At 37.9% G+C, this 17416-nt stretch overlaps 1 protein-coding gene across 11 annotated transcripts in view; it reads left to right on the top strand.

The window, feature by feature from the left end:
• Window positions 1-17416, top strand: part of DNHD1 (dynein heavy chain domain 1) — a 130367-nt gene that overhangs the window by 23534 nt on the left and 89417 nt on the right. For all 11 annotated transcript variants that reach the window (XR_011967247.1, XM_072610117.1, XM_072610116.1 and 8 more), the window contains exons 5-8: window positions 7529-7711; window positions 9792-9995; window positions 10219-10329; window positions 12370-12526. Coding sequence is in view for 10 of the 11 variants with exons in the window: in XM_072610117.1 (XP_072466218.1) it covers window positions 7529-7711; window positions 9792-9995; window positions 10219-10329; window positions 12370-12526 (655 nt within the window). In the remaining variant the exon portion in view is untranslated. The remainder of the gene's footprint in view (window positions 1-7528; window positions 7712-9791; window positions 9996-10218; window positions 10330-12369; window positions 12527-17416) is intronic.

Genomic DNA, 17416 nt, shown 5'->3' with positions numbered 1-17416 from the left:
GAAACTTAGATTTTGGACTTCAACATTAATTGTAGGTATTATAGGCTGTATACCATAGATGGAGTGCATCTAATGAGGGGTTATGACTGTATAAATAATTGTCTGAATTCTTAAAAATCTAATCAAAAGGACTTTACATTGAAAAGAGAAGTTGTAGAGGAAAAAGAAAATCAGTAGGGACTTACTTAGGATACAAAATCATAATTCATAGGATACAAAATCCAAGCCCAAAAGCAGAAATAAAACCAGTGGTCTTAGTTATTTTTGCAAAAATTCACAAAATATACATAACAAACAAGATGATCTATAGAACTTCATGCAAGGAGATAAATTCTCCTTCATGAAACTTGTTTGCATGGTGCGGGCTGGTCTCATTCAAGGAAAAATAGGTGAAGGTCCTTGAGGGTATGCTGCTTCCTTTTCCAAGTTATTAGAGACCATGAAGTGATCCTTAAAATACTAGAAGATAGACTTCAGTGTGAAAAAGAAAGAGGTTATAAAAGAATATGAAGAAGTAGAGGGAAATTGTGACTTGTGTTAGAAGATTGGTAGCAGAAAGAATGTCAGATAAAGATGGAGGAAGAATGCTTGGAGCTAAGATGCAAACTTGAGGTTCTTCCTAAAGAGAGAAGGAAACTTGGTGGTTTGAGAGGAAGCAATTGCTTGTCCTCTAAGAAATGATGAAGTAGGTAGATACTAGGTTTGTCAGGTGAAAGCTCATCCAGTAAGGGTCAATGGAAGAAGAGAAAAGTGATGAGAATCAGTGAATCTCTGCTGTGAGGATTATGGAGACAGCCATTTAACAACCTGATCAAAATATAGAGGTTTCCTGTTTTTCTAAATCATGTATCCAAGATATGACAGAGAACCTGCTAAGATTTGTCAAAACAGATGGCTGCTACCCACTTCTGGTGACTCATGTGGGCAGAAATGATACTGTCAAAAGGAACCTAAATTACAAAATCTTAAGCAAGAAACAGAAGACTGTAAGAATACAAGGAGTGTTTTCATTACTCTTGCCCACTGAAGACAAATTATGTAGAGGAGAAAAAGAAATTTGATAAGTGAAAGTTAAGGTTATGGTAGATGGAGTATGGGATTTAGATTTCTGGAATAAAAGATGAGAATATATTAGTTTAAATAGCTTAAAATATAGGAAAGAGAGACTTGTATAGGGCTGGAATTTACCTCACAAGGATTGGTAAGCACGTATTTGCCTGATAGTTTACAAATCTAATGAAGGGAGCTTTAAACTGAAGAGAAAGGAGGGAGAAAACCATTAAGCTACATACCTACATAACTACCTAGAGAGTAGTTAACGGTGTAGGAAGAATAATAGCAGTTGTGATGCTCAAAAGATTTGAGACAAAATCCAAGAAAGGAGCCACTAATAAAAATCCCCATAGCCCAGTAGATAGAGTACTGGACCTGGAGTCAGGAAGGCCTAATTTCAAAAACTGCCTTAGACACCAGCTGTGTGACTATGGACAAGTCACTTAACTCATTAATAAAGGGGGTATAGTAATAGCACTTACATTTCAGGATTATTGTGAAGATCAAATGAGATAATATATAGCATATAACATGAAGGTCTTTGTAAACCTTAAAGTGCTATAATAAATGCTAGCTATAGAGCTTTCTAGCTAAATAGCTAATTAAGTGCTGCTGTGCTAGTGACTTAAATTTTTCAGTGCCCCACAGCAACTGTCTAAGATGATCAGTTGTGGAGAATTGCCAGTTTACATTGGTAGAGGGAGTTTCTATCCTGGAAGTTCCCTATAAAAATCAACTCACAGGCTCATACAAAAAAAAAATATAGCCAAAATTTCAGATCTGGAAGGGACCTCAGAAGCCATCTAGTACAACCTGAACATGAAGAGGACTTCCCTTTACAGTATCTCCAACAAGTGGTCTTTTACTTGAAGTCCTCTAGAGTGGGGCAACCAACTATCTCCCAAGGCAACCCATTCTACCTTTGGGGAATTTATTTATATTAAATCTAAATCTGTTACTTGGCAATCTCCACCTTTGTCCTTAGTTACTAGATATTGGGGGACCTGGGTCCTAGTGTTGATTCCCATGGAGTGATATCAGTATTTTTGGAGCTGTAATAACAAAGCTCTAGCAAATGAATACATGTGGCACTGCCTGAACCCCTATTGCTCTCCTAATTGGAAAAGAGTGCACTCACGAAGCCAAAGAACCCAGGGTCTGTATTTGAGCCTAATTAATGGCAAGTAGGAAGTTTATAAGGGTGGTGGTGGTAGTGTTGGTAGTGGTAGTGAGCATGTTATTCTTTTCCATAGCTACCAAGTCTTTTTTTTTTTTGCCAGTCTAAATATTCTTAATTCTTTCTAATTCTTTAAATCCTTTTATGATCTTTTGTTTGTTTTAATTTTTTTTATTTTCAGTTCAAAATTCATTCCCTCCCTTGACTCCCATCCTTGCCCATTGAGAAGGCAAGATTATACGTATGAAGTCATGGTACATATACATATACATACAAATGCAAAACACATTTCTACATTAACCATATTAAAAAAAAGAAAAAGAAAAAGATATGCTTCAATCTGCAATCTTGAGTCCATTAGTTCTCTATCTAGAGATAGGTACCATTTTTATCTTGAGTCCTCTGGAATTATTGTGGATCTTTGCATTGATCATAGTTGTTAAGTCTTTCCCAGTTGATTAATCTTCATGATATTGCTGTTATTGTATACATTGTTCTCCTGGATCTGTTCCCTTTACTCTGCATCAGTTCATATACATCTTTCCAGATTTTTCTGAAAGCATTCCCTTCATCATTTCTTACCACACAGTATATTCTATCACATTCATATATCACAAATTTTATGATCCTGTGACAATTAAAAAGGTTTGAGACATAGTTTCTGGATAATTTAATCATTTCATTAATAAGACCAGTAAGTATTAGTAAAAGAATTGTCATTTGACTGTCCAAAGACAATCATGGCCACAGACTCATAGGTTGTATATCTTTCAAAACAGTACATGGTCCATCAAATAGCAATCAAATCTAAATGGTTAACATGATTGGAGGTGGGCTATATAAAATGAAGGACTGAATATCTCTTGAATAAGGAAAGTACCAGACCACCTGTAGCTTTAGGCTATCAGTTCAAAGAATGTATACCCCATCCAAGCCTGAGCAGAATGCACTAGCTCCCACCAGGATGGGGCCTTAAACTAGAAATTGAGTCCAGTCTGATCATCAGCAATGCCCTTAAGAAATGAACTTAAAAGTTAGGACTTTAGAGAGAACTCCGAATCTCTGCCCAAATTATTGGTTATTAATAATCATTCCTCACAATCCTTTTATGATTTTAGATCTTGTTTCCCTCACCATCTTAGTCACCCTCCTTTGGACATGCTCTAGTTTGTCATTGTTATTTCTGAAATATGCTCAGAACTGAACAGTGTTTCAGATGTGATTTGACCAGGGAAGGGTAAAATAAGACCATCACTTGATTTTTGACACTATGCCTCATGCTGCCTGATGCCAGACCAACTTGGCACCTAGATAAGAGACCTTACTTGGTAAGTTATAATCCTTTTTGGAACTCCTCATTGGGTTTCCACACTATCCTGATTAGTGCATGCTTCACATGACCCATAATATCTAGGCTGGCTTCAGTCTTGTTTCACTTCACTCTGTACCCATCTTCTTATCAGCCACTTTGCCATCTTACATATGTCTCTAGACTTCCACTGTCTCTTCCTGCTTTCCAGTTCTGGAATCTTAATCAAATGAATATTGGTATTGCTGCTGTTGCTTGAAATCAGGGACATTTTTGCTTTTTATTTGAATCCCTAGCATTTAGCATGGTACTTGGCACTTAACAGGAACTTAATAAATATGTTTTTTTTCATTCATTCATTCACGAATTCATTAGCTTTTTTATCTTGTGTCTCTCACTATTGACATATCAAGCTTGGAGACCACTTGAAGATTTTGGTTTTTTTTCCCCATAGAAATTGTTTTCTAGCCATGCTTCTCCATTTTGCTCTTATGTGGTTGATTTTTGGAACCCAGGTACAGGACTTCACTTTTACATGTCTACAGTTAATATTAGATTTGGTACAAGTCATTCAACATACTAGCTATATTTTCCAGCTTATGTCATCTGTAAATATGATAGTATGCCAACTAGGGGTGCTTATCCCAAGCCAGTCTAGTTAGACTGTTTTTTCCTTAAAAAGTATTAAGACCTTCCTTAAGATCTGGGTTGACTCAGGGAAGCTGACTTGCATAAGGAAAGAGAGGTTGGAGGTTAAGATACAGCTTCTACCACATGTCTACATAATAGCATTTATATGGTACTTCAGTATTTGCAAAATGCTTTACAAATATCTCGCTTTATTCTCATGATAACCTGTGTAGCGCCAACACAATATTCACAGCACCTATGGCAGCCATGAATATGCTGATGCAGATCTGAATCGCGAAGTACAACAGACTCTCCACATAGAAGACAGAACTAAAACATTTATTCAAACACCAGAAAGCCGAATCCATCACAGCAACAAAGAAATCCATACACAGTAACAATGCAGAGGGCAACACAATCCCAAGCCTTCCCCCCAGCTAGGCTTCCCACAAACCATCTCCCTTAAACAAAATCACAAATAAGCTCTCTCACTCACACTAGCCAGCTGCCTGCTTTTCTCCCTCTCCCTCAGTTCTCTCAGCTGTGCTCCAGCTCTGCCTCTTCTTGCTCCATCCCTTCCTGTTCCACCTGTTCAGCAATCTCCTTCCACCACATGTAACTTAGGCTTCCGTGTGATTTAAGCAGGTCACATGGGCCTATTAATGGATGGGAAAGATCTTCCCATTAAGAACCAAAATTGCATTAACAAAATTACATTAAGCAAAAATGCTTTATTAGTGTACCCTGGGAGGTAGGTAGTGTTATTATCCTAATTTGATGAGGAAACTGAGGCAAATAGTAGTGACTTTCCTGGAGTCACACAGCTAGTGTCTGAGGGTTTGAATTCAAGTCTTCCTGACTCCAGATTAAGGAATCTATTCACAGTGCCACTTAGCTGCCTCTAATGACTTCATCCAAGTCATTGATAAAAATGTTGAATAGTAAACAGCGAAGGCATATTACTGGGGTACTCCACTAGAGTTCCCTGTTTGTGACCTATTAATGCCTCTTCTTTGCCATAATTCTATCCCATTCCAAATTCATCTGTTCTATCAAATTCAAACTGTTCTATCATATTTCTCTTGCCCATAAGGGCAAGGGAGAGGTGATAAGGGCTTTAATTAGGATGTTGTCAGTGTGAATAGAGGAAAGAGGACAGATATGAGACAGGTTGTGAATGTAGAGTTGCCTAGACTTGGCAACTGATTGATTTTTCCTTTTTCCTCCAACCCAAATCCAAATGAGAGATTTTGAGTCTGGGTTACTGAGAAGAGGGTGGTATCATTAATAGAAATTAGAAATTAAGGACTAGAGATATGTTTATTTGAGGAAAGGCAATGAATCACAGAATTTCAGATTTGGAAGAGACTTCTGTGGCCATCTATTCCAACCTATATATGAATAGAATTCCTACTATAAACTTACCCAACAAGGGTTAATCCAGCCTCTGACTGAAGATCTCCACAGAGGATAAATCTATCACCTCTTGAAGTAGCTTATTCCACTTTTGGACAGCTCTAATTGTTAAAAAGTTTTTCCTAACATCAAACCTAAATTGATCTCTTTACAACTTCCACTCATTGCTACTGGTTCAACTTTCTAGGTCGAAACAGAACAAGTCAAACCCCTCATTTATGTGACAACCCTTCAAATCCTTGTCAGCAATCATGTCCCTACTGAATTTTCTGTTCTCTAGGATTAACATGAAAATTTCTTCAACCAGTCCATGAACTCAAGGCCCTTTACCATTCTTTTTGCTTACCTCTGTACACTCCCTAGATTATCAATGTCCTTTGAACTTAACACAATACTCTAGATGAAGTTTGAAAAGGGCAGAGTGCAGCGAAATTTATCACCTCCTAATTTCGAGAAGCTTTACCCCTCTTTCTGCAATCCAAAGTCATGTTAGCTTTTTTGGCTACCATAACACAGTGCTTACCTATATTGAGTTTTCAGTCCACTAAAATCCCCAGATCTGTTTCAGAACATGTTATCTATTTCCCAATCTTATACTTGCATAATTGATTTTTTTGCCCCCAAGTGCAAGACTTTACTTTTATCCTTTTGAATTTAATGAACTATAATTGATTTAATTATTTGTTTATTTTTGGATATTGCTTCCAGTTTTCTTGCAATTACAAACAAAGGTTCTATGAAAATCATTTAGCAGATAGCTTTTTGTTTTTAATACTACTTTCAGGACTCAGCCATGCCAGCTGTCATCAAATATTTAAAGGAATATTACATGGAAAGATCAGATTAATCTGCTTTGCCTCAGTGAGCAAAACTGGGGTGCATGGGTAAAAATTAGACTTGTTTTATTGATTTATTTTTAACATTCATTTAAAAATATTTGAGTTTCAAATTCTTTCTTGTTCCCGTCTCCCACCCATTGAGAAGGCAAACAATATATCATTTATACATGTGAAGTCATGCCAAACATTTTCATGTTAGCCAAAGACAAATAATAAAAAGCAAGAAATGTAAAGAAGTATGCTTCCATCTACACAAAGAGTTCATCAGATCTCTTTCTGGAAGTGAAAATAGTATTTTTTCATTTTCTTTGGAATTGTCTTGGATCATTGCATTGATCATATTAGCTGAGTCCTTCATAGTTGATCATCCTTGCAGTATTGCTCTTACTGTGCACAGTGTTCTTCTGGTTCTGCATACTTTACTTTGCATCAGTTCTTATAAGTCTGCCCAGGTTTTCTGAAACTATTTTTCTCATCATTTCTCATAGCACAATAATATTCTGTCACAATTACATACCAATACTACCATCTATTCAGCCCTTCCTCAATTTAGACCCCCCAAGGGAAAACTTATTAACAATTGCAACTGGCCAAACATAGAATGGGCTATGTCAAAAGGACTGTGAGTTCCCTGTCACTTGGAGATGTTTCAGTGAAGCCTGGGTGAAGTCAAGAATGTTTCATGTAGGATTCACATTTTAGTTGGTAGTTGGACCTCTGAGGTCCCAGATCTAAGATTCTGTCATTCTACATATTTGGGGTGGGGGTGAGTGGGTATCTATGTGGTATGGACCTGTGTGTATAACCTTCTGTAAATTATGTGTTTTTATGTTATATGTGAATGCCAGTATCTGTGTATGTATACCCAAACTTCCCTTGTACTAAATCTCCCAGAAGACTTGCTCCACTAGGTCCTCCTTGTTGATCTGTACAAGGATGAGCATATAGCTTCCCTCTGCCCTGATAGAAAACAGTCAGCATACCCTGGGCCTGAACTGCCTTCCTTAGTAATTATAGGCATAAAGATTTCTTCTCTCCCCCTCTTTTGCCCTTCCTTTTTCTCCTTCTCTTTCCCAGCACTGTTTTCTACATTATATTATACAGATACACATCTCAGTTATTACCGTTAACCACTACTGAAGAAAAGAGCTCTCAGAAGTCAAGCTCTGAATGCTCACCTGAGATTGTCCTGCTAAAGAAACAAATCATTTCTCTTCTTCGGAGGAACAGATACCTAACTCAGATCTACTTCATCTACCTCAATTTGTCTACTACTAGGTATTTCAGGTAAGCATCTAGCTTCCAGGCACTCCTGGTTCAGGCCCATATCCTCTAGGTACCCTCTTCCTATGACCTTTTTCCTTTTGCTTCCTGCCGTAAATCCTGCCTTCCTCATTCTCTTTCTTTGACCTTTTCCTACAAATCTCTCATTCTATCCTTATCTGACCTCCTTTCCTTGGCCTGGAATCCTACAATTAGAAATTATTCTAGAGGTCATTTAGTACAGCCTCCCTTCTAGTGCAGGAGTTCTCTTTGCTAATGTTTATTCTGCTTGTTTGAACAATTCCATTAACTTATCTCTCAAGGCAGCTTCTTCCATTTTTGAACAACTCTAATTGTTAATACATTCTTTCTTATGTTGAGCTAAAACTTCCTCTCTGTAACTTTCCATTTATTGGTCCTGTGGCTCCCTCATTCGTATTTTCCTCCATTCCATATTTTCAGACCAACTTTTGTTTTTTGTACATTCTTTTTGATGCTTTTTTGGAACCCCTCCAAGCATCTTGCTCTCCTCATTCCTCAGCTAGGAAACCTTCAATCTCTGCCCATGGAAGATACTTAGTTCATATCTCTCCAAGAAAGGACCTAGAAGAGCAGCATATCACCATCTTCCTCTGGACTTACTTTACTTTGTCAATGTCCTTCCTAAAATATAACACTCAGAACTGATAAATGCTCAGATTTGTCCTGAGCAATGTGAAGTCAAGTAGAACTGTAACATTTCTTATTTGGTTCTGGATATTATTAATTAAATATTAGATTTTTTTTGTTTGCCACATAATGTTGTTGACTTGTTAAGCTCATAGTTCAATAAAACCCTAGAATCGTTTTGTAGCCATGCCTCTGTCTGACATCAGAAGCTTATGGAGCTAATTTTTTTTAAGTGCAGGCCTTTCTATATAACCCTATTAGGCCAAGTAGGTGGTGCAATAGAGAGTTGGGACTGGAATCAGGAAGAGCTGAGTTCAAATCTGGCCCCACATATTTAAAGTGATCTTGGGCAAGTCACTTAATCTCTTAAATTTTCCTTACCTGTAAAATGAGGATAATACTAGGACCTAGAGTTGATGTGAGGATCAATTGAGATAATATTTGTAAAGTATTTAGCACAGTGTCTGACACATAACAAACACTTAATTGTTTATTCTCTCCCCCTGTTCCCCTACCTTCATTTTATAGTTAATCATTTTAGGCTGTAGAAATCTATTCCAATTTCGATTCTATCATCCAACTATGTTACCTTTTGCACCCCTTAATGCAACGTTCTCTATTTAGTAGATATGTATTCTAAGTATTAAAATAATTGATAAATATTTTTGAGTGGAATAGGACCAAGGGTATGTGTCATGCCACTAGACGCCTTCTTACATGGTGACATTCATCACCACTCTTTATATATGGTTGTGCTACAAATCTACAGAAAACTACAAATCCACTATCTTCCCATCTTCAGCACTACCTCTTGCTTACAAGAATATCATGAGATATTGTCAAGTGTCTTGCCAAAATTCAGTTATATTATAATTTTCCAGATTAATCTACTAGTCTAGTAACCCTGTGAGGTTAGTTGTCATAAGTTGTTCTTAATGAATCACTGCCACTTGATTGTGGTTACTACTTCTAAGTACACACAAATCTACTAATTAATAACTCATTTTAAGAATTTAGCAGACATCAGTAGCTGTTAGTTTCCAGTGAAGGGAGGACTTTTGGCTTTTTCCAGTTATTTTGGCACCTTTCTTTCTTAATGAATTCTCAGTAGTTACCATTATGGTTCCAGCATCATATCCTTATATTATTTGTATGGGCCTGGAGATCAAGATTCATTTAAAGTGATCCTTACAATGATCTTATCTCTCTTGAGCTGCATTTTGGTTTTAACTGTTTATTCTTTCCTGTTTGAATATTATAATGTCTTTCTCCTATTTCTCTTACTCTCCTCTTCTCATCCCCTTTTTTGCCTACTTTCTCCTACCCCTTTACCTTTCCTCCTCCTCCTCTGTCCTCTTTTCTTAGGCAATACAACCTAATTATTGGGGTTGAGGGCATGTTTGTGTGTCCGTTGGTCAGAACACTCTCTTCCTAGGCCATATAGCTTGACAGTGGTGCCACAGAACCAGGCAAAACCAGAGCACTACATCATTTCTCCTTTTGGAGTCCTGCATGTTCATCCTGTGGAAGGCAGTGAGTTAATAACACTGGGTGTCTGGCACCGGCATGCCATGCTCTGGCAACAACTCCAAAACATCCCTTTCTTCAAGCATTATCTTGTGAGGAAGGCCTTGACTTGGTAAGAGTGAAAAGGTTTGGAGTACAGAGATGGGGGGAGATGGGAGAAGGAATGAAAAAGGTGGGTGAGGGGACAGATTATGAGTAGATGAGACTAAGCATTGCTGCAGGTTATGGGAGACTTCAGTGGTTCTTGGGAAGTTGTGGGGTGAGAATTAGAGTCAAAGAAGGGAGAAGGTGGGGAGGAAATTTGAAGAGAATTCTGACTGACCTTTGGTCCACAGCTGGAGGAAGAATGTTAAGTTGCAGGTGTTGAAGAAACGCCGGGATTTCCTGAGGAACTACCTGCTCTTTGCTGTACCCCATTTTGGGGTTTGTCTGCTTCATATTAACAGGTGGGGTTTTTGACTCTTGTTTCCTGAAACCTTTTCCTCTCTCCTTCTCCTCAGCCCTCTACCCTCACTATCCAAGTGACAAAATGACATGTTCTCTACAACTTTTCTCCTCGTTGTAAGCAGGACTCAGATGTTCTGGGCAATGTGTGAGGAACAAGTCAAGTCTAGTTAGGTCCTGAGGAACAGGAGGCATATCTCACTCTTACATCCCTTATCCTAGTCCATTCTCACTTTAGTCCCTCTTTCTCTTGTGTTTCTATCTTTTTGTTAGGGTTTTCTCTACTTTTATGGCCAACCTTGGTTCAACCTTACTAGGCAGGCCTGACTACTGGGACCTTCAAGATTGGCTAGTACATCTTGAGGAGACCATGAGTGATAGATATCCTGGCAGGCTGTTATAACTCAGATCTCTCATCTTTTAGTGTGTTACTTTCTCCCCACTCAGACACTCAAATTTTGCCCTTTCTTCATAGTTGGTTCAGTTCTTTCTTGACTCATGGCTTACTCAATATATAAAATCCCTTCCTATGCACCATACAGCCACTTAACATGAAATAAACAGATAGTGACCTACTGAGTATAAGATCTTCAGAAAGATATATGCAGAGTAGGGAATTTTTCCTCTTTCCTTTCTTCCTGATTTTCCAACCCCTGTTCCCCTGTCTGCTCTCCTAGATTTCCTACTGTCCGTATTCTCCTGCCTCCTTGAGTTTTTACCACAAATCGTTTCACATCCTGATCTTCCCATTGCTCTTATCTCTTTTTCCCCAACTGGGCTGCTATGATCTCTGGATTCTTCTATCAGTCCTCTTCCATTTTCCTTTAAGGAGAGTGGGGTAGTCCAGAAGGGTCTGACCCAGTCTAGTGGGCATGTAGCATTTTTGTGTTTCATAAGCAGCTGGTCTTAAGAGTGAAAGCCTGGTCTCAGTCCTCAGGTTTTTTGGGGAAGCAGTTTGGACAGGTCTCAACCCCCAAGATTCTTTCTCTGGGGCCAGAGAGTGAGAGAGGGGGTTCCTTCTAAACTAAACAGTTAGTAAATCTCTAGTGGATATTGTTATGTGGCCAGCCCTGCACTAAGCTCAGCTGTGATGGAGAGAATATGTGGTCACTGCCTTCGGTGAGTTTACTATACCTGAATGATTAGCCCAGTGCGAGGATGGTGGTGTCTCATGGTAGCCTAGATAAGGTTTTTGTTTTGTTTTTTTTTAGTTATAGGCACCTCTTTTCCTCAGCCCCTGTTCTCCATCCCTTATTTCTTGATCTCTCCTGACCTTCTTTCCCCAAGCATTATAGACTTTTTGCTGAAGAGATAGACTTCAATGTTCTGCTATGCCTAGAAAGGCCAATAAAGGTCTAGGTACAGAAAAAAAGAAAAGGAAAGAAGGAAGGAAGAAAGGAAGGAAGAAGGAAAGAAAGGAAAAAGAAAGAAAAAAGAAAGAAAGAGAAAGAAAGAAAGCTAAACAGGAACTATTCTATTCCCATATGAATCTTGGTTCATCCATAGTTCATTCATAGTCTTGAAAACTATATAGGTGTGGTCACTGCAACTCAAGGAAGATATAATCAGATGAACAGAGAAACTAGAAAGACACCCTGTCTGAGGTGACAGTTCTGAAGTCCAAGAATTGGGAAGGTGGTGAAGAGGTGGAACACAAATGTCCTTTAAAACCCTTGTTTTTAAACCAGACTACCTTTGAAATTTGAAAGTTATTTTAGGGTTCCCTCCCAAAATAACAAAATAAACTAAAACAAACAATTCACACAGGAGAGGCTCACGGTATAAACCAGATTATTTGGATGATGATTCACTTACCCAGATCAAGCAAGAGAAGAAAGATTTTGTAAGTTGTGACTGATTTTTCAGAAGTGGCCAAAAATCTAAGAGATTAGCAGTTTTAGGAAGGGGTACAGAAATCCTACTGGTACAATTTCATTAGGATATACAGAGAAGGGATATGGGAAGGCTCCATATGCTCCCTATTCCTTTGTGTGTGTGGCCAAAAGAAATGATTCTAACCTTCTGTGGTCTCTTCCTCCAAGGTTCCTGCAAGAGCTACACTCGGTTTCCTGGCTGCCCCAAGAGGAGAATCGATGCTACACACTTCCTGAGCTGCAGAGGGCCCTGGCCAAGATGAACAGAGGAGCCTTGCGAGTATTAAGACGCTGTCTCCGCCTCTCAGCAGCCATTCTTCAGCTGGTAGGCTCTCTAACCCCAGACAGATGACTCAGAACAATTCATCCTCTGTCCACCAGGGCTGAAGATACTACAAATAATAACAATAGCATTTATATAGTTATTTAAGGTTTGCAACGTGCTCTACAAATATCTCATTTTAGCTTCATAATAACCTAGGGAGGTAGGTGCTATTATTATTTCCATTTTACAGAGGAGGAAACCTGGCCTTGCTCAGGCCTAGCCTGTTGCCCCTCCCCCCAACACTGCTGTGGCTTGGTCTCTGGGGTGGTTCAGAGCATCAGTATAGCTAGGGAAATAGGTATACAAGTGGTTAAATGGGTAAGCAAACAAGCAACTTGCTGGGCAGACGATGGGAACTTTCTGGGGAGAAACTTTGATATAGGGCTTATCATGGGCAGGGCTTTGACTTGGTGTTAAGAGGAGAGAAGGGAGCTCCCCAAAATATCTGATTGCCTCACTCCCCCTTTCCACCATCCCCCCATACCTTGAGTTAACAGTTGACACAAATGTCATTCCCCTGCCTTCCATCTTCCCTTCCCCTGGTCATTCCAAATTCTCATCTCCTCTTTGATTATGCAGATGTTCTTTTAAAAAGTAATTTATTATGCACTCAACTTTAAGCAGAAACAAAACCAATCAATCATCCATATACAATGATTTAAACTTAAAAATGAATTTTTAAATAAAAATCCATAGTAACCTATTAATTATTCCCCCTCTATTCTGCTCTGTTCTTTTTGTCCATTTATGTCTGTATTTGTGTATATTTAGCATATCCCAGTATCTCAGAGCTTAAAATTGCATTGCCAGTATGGTTCTTTTTTTTTTTTTAACATTTAATTTTAATTTTATTTTTTCTCAATTACATGTAAACAAAAATTTTTGGCATTCTTTTTTGATGGGCATATAGGCAGTTTTGTTTTACTTATTTGTTACATTTTAAGTTCTGAACTGTCTCTCTCCCTACTCCACACTGGAGAAGGCTACTATTTGACACAGATTTATCTATATCTCTGTCTATATAGATCTACATACCTACATTTGTATCCACATTTGTAAAACTATGTTATGCATACTTCTATTTATCAGTTCTGGAATTGGAATAGCATTTTCCTTTGGAATTGTCTTAGATCACTGTATTGCTGAGAATAGTTAAGCTATTTGCAGTTGATCATCATATAATATTACTGTTACTATATAAATATTCTCCTGCTTCTACTCATTTCACTTTTATTCAGTTCATGTAAGTCTTCCCAGGTTTTTCTGAAACCATCCTGCTCATCATTTCTTATAGTACAATAGTAATTCATTACAGTCATATACCACAACTTGATTAACCATTTCCTAAATGATGGGCATCTCTCAATCTCCAATTCTTTGACACCACAAAAAGAGCGCCTTTAAATATTTTTGTACATATAGATCCTTTTCCTTTTCTAAAAAGTTTCTTTGGGATACAGATTTAGTTGTGGTATTGCTGGGCCAAAGGGTATGTGTAGAGTTATAGTCCTTTGGGCATAGTTCCAAATCTTCATAATGGTTGGATCAGTTTATAACTCCAACAACAGTGCATTAGTGTACATACTTTTCCAAATCTCCACTAACATTTGTCATTTTACGTTTTTGTCACATTAGCCAGTCTGATAGGTATGAGATGATATTTCAGAGTTTTAATTTGCATTTCTCTAATCAATAGTGATTTAGAGCATTTTTTCATATGACTGGATATAGCTTTGATTTTTTTGTCTTCTGAAAACTGCCTGTTCATATCCTTTGACCATTTGTCAATTGGGGAATGACTCCTATTCTTACTGATTTGATTCACTATAAATTTGAGAAATGATATTATTTTTAAGCAAACTTGCTTTGAAAATATTTTTCTAGTTTTCTGTTTCCCTACTAATCTTGTCTGTGTTTGTTCTTATTTGCTCAAAACCTTTTTAATTTAATATAATCAAAATCATAAGTTTTATATCTTATAATGATCTTTATCTTGTTTAGTCATAAATTGTTCCCTTATACATAAATCTCACAGGCAAAATATTGTATACTTCCCTAATTTGCTTATGATATCACTCTTTCTGTCTAAATCATGTACACATTTTGCCCTTATCTCCACATGGTGTGTGGTTTGTCCTTTGTTCTCAAAGAGGACTGTGACATCAGGAAGATGATGACATGACTTCCAAGTAAATTGGATTTAAGTGAGGGAGGGCTGTGCAAAGTTACCAGCCTCACTCTCTCCTCCAGAGCCATCTGGGTCCAATGGCCAGATATAGATCAGGACAACTGGAGATTATGTAATATAGACCATACTTTCTATTCAGTTCCCACAACTAGTTCATCCTTTTAGATTGGAGTCAGTCTCTTTCATCTCTCAACCACATGTTAACACAAAGTTCTCTGTTTTATTTTATATTTCATGTCTCCCAGTGACTGGATAGATGCAATTTAATAACTAGTTTAGAAAACACTATATAAAGTTAAAGGATTCTGAGAGGCACAGGCACGTGGACCAACAGCTAGTGCCAGGGTCTGCTCCAGGATTTAGAACTTTGCTGTGCTTCACATTATTCCTGCCCCATCAATAAAACAGAGTGGGGTTCAAGAGCCACCAAGGTTAGTTCTTACGTCGTGCTTCCTGTTATGGGTTATCAACCATTTACCAAAGGTTTGGTCCAAAGAAACAAACAGAATCAGTTTCCCGCTTAACTGAAGGTTTGCCTTAAGAAAAAACAGAATGGGGGATCCACATCAACTGAAGGTTTGTTCAAGAACAAACAGGATGGGGTTCACCTTACTAAAGGTTTGTACAAGGAACAAACAGAATCAGGCTGTACATATGCTATAAGATGCTTATTTATTTTCATTAGGCCAGAGAATCATGCATGATGGAGTCAGAAAATAATTCTGAACTCAGAGATAAACAAGTTGAAGAAGACCCTTTATACACTTAGAACAATCCCAACTCAGGATGCCTGTGTCAGCCCAAAATGACAACCCCCATATGTGTTTGACCATAATGTGAGAAAGGAATTTTTTAATGGGATAGGTTATAAATACAATAAGAGAATGTCAAGGTGTCAATTGAAATTATAGATCCAGGATGTCTGTTTCTTTTATCATTAACATGACATAATATAACACAAAAAAAATAAGAAAAGTTCCATTATGCAAGATAGTGTCTGGTTCAAGGCACCTTGTCCTTGATAGTCATAAACAAAATGCTCCTGAGCAGCTTCATCTGACCGTATAGTTGCTGACACAGGAAGGGACATTTTGGGTTCACTCAGAGAGCAAAGCAAAGCATGTCTGTTATCTGGAGCACACAAAGCATTATGGTAGGTTAAGCTCAGAATAGGACAAAAATGTCTTTTTCCTGATAGGTCAATCTATATTTTAGACCTTTCTCAGGTGGTGGGGGGCCCAAAATGGTTCAAAGGATCTAATGCTAAAATTTATAGGGAAACAGATGCAGCCCCTACTGCCATTGTGTCTTTCCAATACCCTGTTTCTTTTCCTTTCTTATACTCACATGTTGGAATGTGTTTCTTACATCAGAGCTGTCCCTAAAGTCCACCAATCAAATCCAATTCTGCACTGAAGGAGCAAAACCAGTTGTCTTGTTCTTTGCATTTTCCTTAAGTTGGAAGTGCAGCCACATCCTTTTTGTACCTCAAATTACATATAGTACTTTCTATGCATTTGTCCCTCCACTAAAGTTCTATTCTGATGCCTCACTGTGGTATGGAAGTGATCCTGTCCTGGGTTATTAAAATCTAAACCAGATAACCACATAGCTTTGCAGCTTCTTAATTAAACAAATTAAACAAAGCATTAAGGGACCAATGATAGCTTTTAAGTCTCTTGTCTGAGAACTGTCCTGGCAAGTGTGGAGAAGCTCATCACCAGATTATTCTGCTCTCCTCACTCCTTCCTTTTTTGTTTAATATTCTTCTCATCTGCCCCTTTCTTCCTCCTTTCTACAGTAGGTGGCACAGTGGATAGGGCCTGGAGTCAGGAAGACTCTTCTTCATGGGTTCAAATCTGGCCTCAGACACTCACTAGCCATCTTATCCTGGGCAAGTCACTTAACTCTATTTGCCTCAGTTTCCTCACCTGTAAAATGAGCTGTATATGGAAATGACCACTCCAGTATCTTTGCTAAGAAAATTCAAAATGGGATCACGAAGAGTTGGTCTTGACTGAACAACAACAAAATTCCTTCCTTCTCTTTCCCCTTTCAGAATCCTCAGAACAGAACCAATCCACTCTCAGGACCTCTGGTTTTCATCTTTAGCTTTTTCAATATCCTTTGAGAACATTAAGATTCTAAAGGGACATTTACTTCTTTTCCCTCTATTAGCATGTTAACACTATATCCTTGTAGAGCCCCTTGCAATTGCTCAAATAAATTGATCTTTCTAGGTTTCTTTTGACTCTGTTTAGATTTCAAAAATCCTACTCAACTCTTTTATTTTCATCAGAAATGCTTAACAGTCTTCTTCCATTAAAGGTACATTTTTTTCCCTTGTAGGAACTTTGAAGGATAAATTATTCTTGATTGTAAGCTCATATCTTTTACCTTTTGTAATATTCAGTTTCAGGATTACCTTTCATTTATAGTAGAAGCTGTCAGATTTTGAGTGACCCTAAATGTGGTTCTTTGGTTCCTTAAGTCTCCTTTTTTCTTCTTTTTTCATTTTTGTAAAAGTTATGGATTTTGATGAGTTTGCACTATGAAGGTTTCTTTTAGGAGATGACCAAGAGATTCTTTCTATTTTAACTTTGCTTTCTAATTCTAATAGATCTGGGTAGTTTTCACATGTGTTTTCTTGAAATAAAGTGCTCAGGCTCTTAAAGAAAAATCATAATTTTCAGGGAGCCTGA

This window comes from Notamacropus eugenii, chromosome 5, assembly GCF_028372415.1.
Source record: "Notamacropus eugenii isolate mMacEug1 chromosome 5, mMacEug1.pri_v2, whole genome shotgun sequence".
Lineage (NCBI taxonomy): Eukaryota > Metazoa > Chordata > Mammalia > Diprotodontia > Macropodidae > Notamacropus > Notamacropus eugenii.
The sequence above is the reverse complement of the archived record's forward strand: the minus strand, read 5'-3'. Positions and strand labels throughout refer to the sequence as shown.